This window comes from Eimeria mitis, genomic scaffold (genome assembly GCF_000499745.2).
Source record: "Eimeria mitis Houghton genomic scaffold, Emh_scaff727, whole genome shotgun sequence".
NCBI lineage: Eukaryota > Apicomplexa > Conoidasida > Eucoccidiorida > Eimeriidae > Eimeria > Eimeria mitis.
Window position 1 is genome coordinate 9,232 of NW_013575309.1, and position 655 is coordinate 9,886.

Sequence of the window (655 nt, forward strand, 5' to 3'; positions counted from 1 at the left end):
GCTGCTGCTGCTGGTAAAGCTTCAGTTCTGGAGGCAGCTCCGCGCGCACAATAAACTCAAAAAGTTCGCGAACAGAAAAAAAACGAAAAGAAGAAAAAAACGGAGAAGTCGACGGCAGCATGGGGGGAAATGAATGCCACTGTTCTCTCGTTTTCTTGCATTCTTTGCTGCAGCAGCAGCTGCTGCTGCTGCCATTTCCACTGCTGCTGCTGCTGCTGCTGCTGCTGCATGCATGCATGCGTTTGGTGAAGAAAGCTGTTGCGTTCTTGCAGTCTCTCTTAAGGAAATCTAGGGCCTGGGGGTGAGCTCTCTCTACCGCCTGGCTCACATCTATAATATATAATTGTTGTTTATAATATAATATATTATATTCACTATAGTCTCCATGCACAGAGCGGCAACGCTGAAACAGATCCCGCAGCAGCAACACCATCTGTACATACAGCAGACGCCAGCCAGCAGCAAGCTGTGCTGCAGCACCAAACCAACTGCAGCACTCGCGCATGCAGCAGCAGCAGCTACGAGCTGCTGCAGCAGCAAACGCACGCTCAACACCAGGCAAGTCTTTCAGCCTCGGAGCAGCAGAATAAGAAAGACGAGAGGGATCGAAAGGGAAAGAAAAGCTGCCTGTACACCACAACTCCTCTTGAGGGTT

At 50.2% G+C, this 655-nt stretch overlaps 1 protein-coding gene across 1 annotated transcript in view; it reads right to left on the reverse strand.

The window, feature by feature from the left end:
* The window catches only part of EMH_0020860 (RIO1 family domain-containing protein, putative), a gene marked incomplete at both ends in the record, with an annotated part of 1,056 nt that extends 935 nt beyond the window's left edge, over positions 1–121 (reverse strand). The window contains one exon of the mRNA XM_013501651.1: positions 1–121. Coding sequence (XP_013357105.1) covers positions 1–121 — 121 coding nt within the window.
* Positions 122–655: the final 534 nt, after the last annotated feature.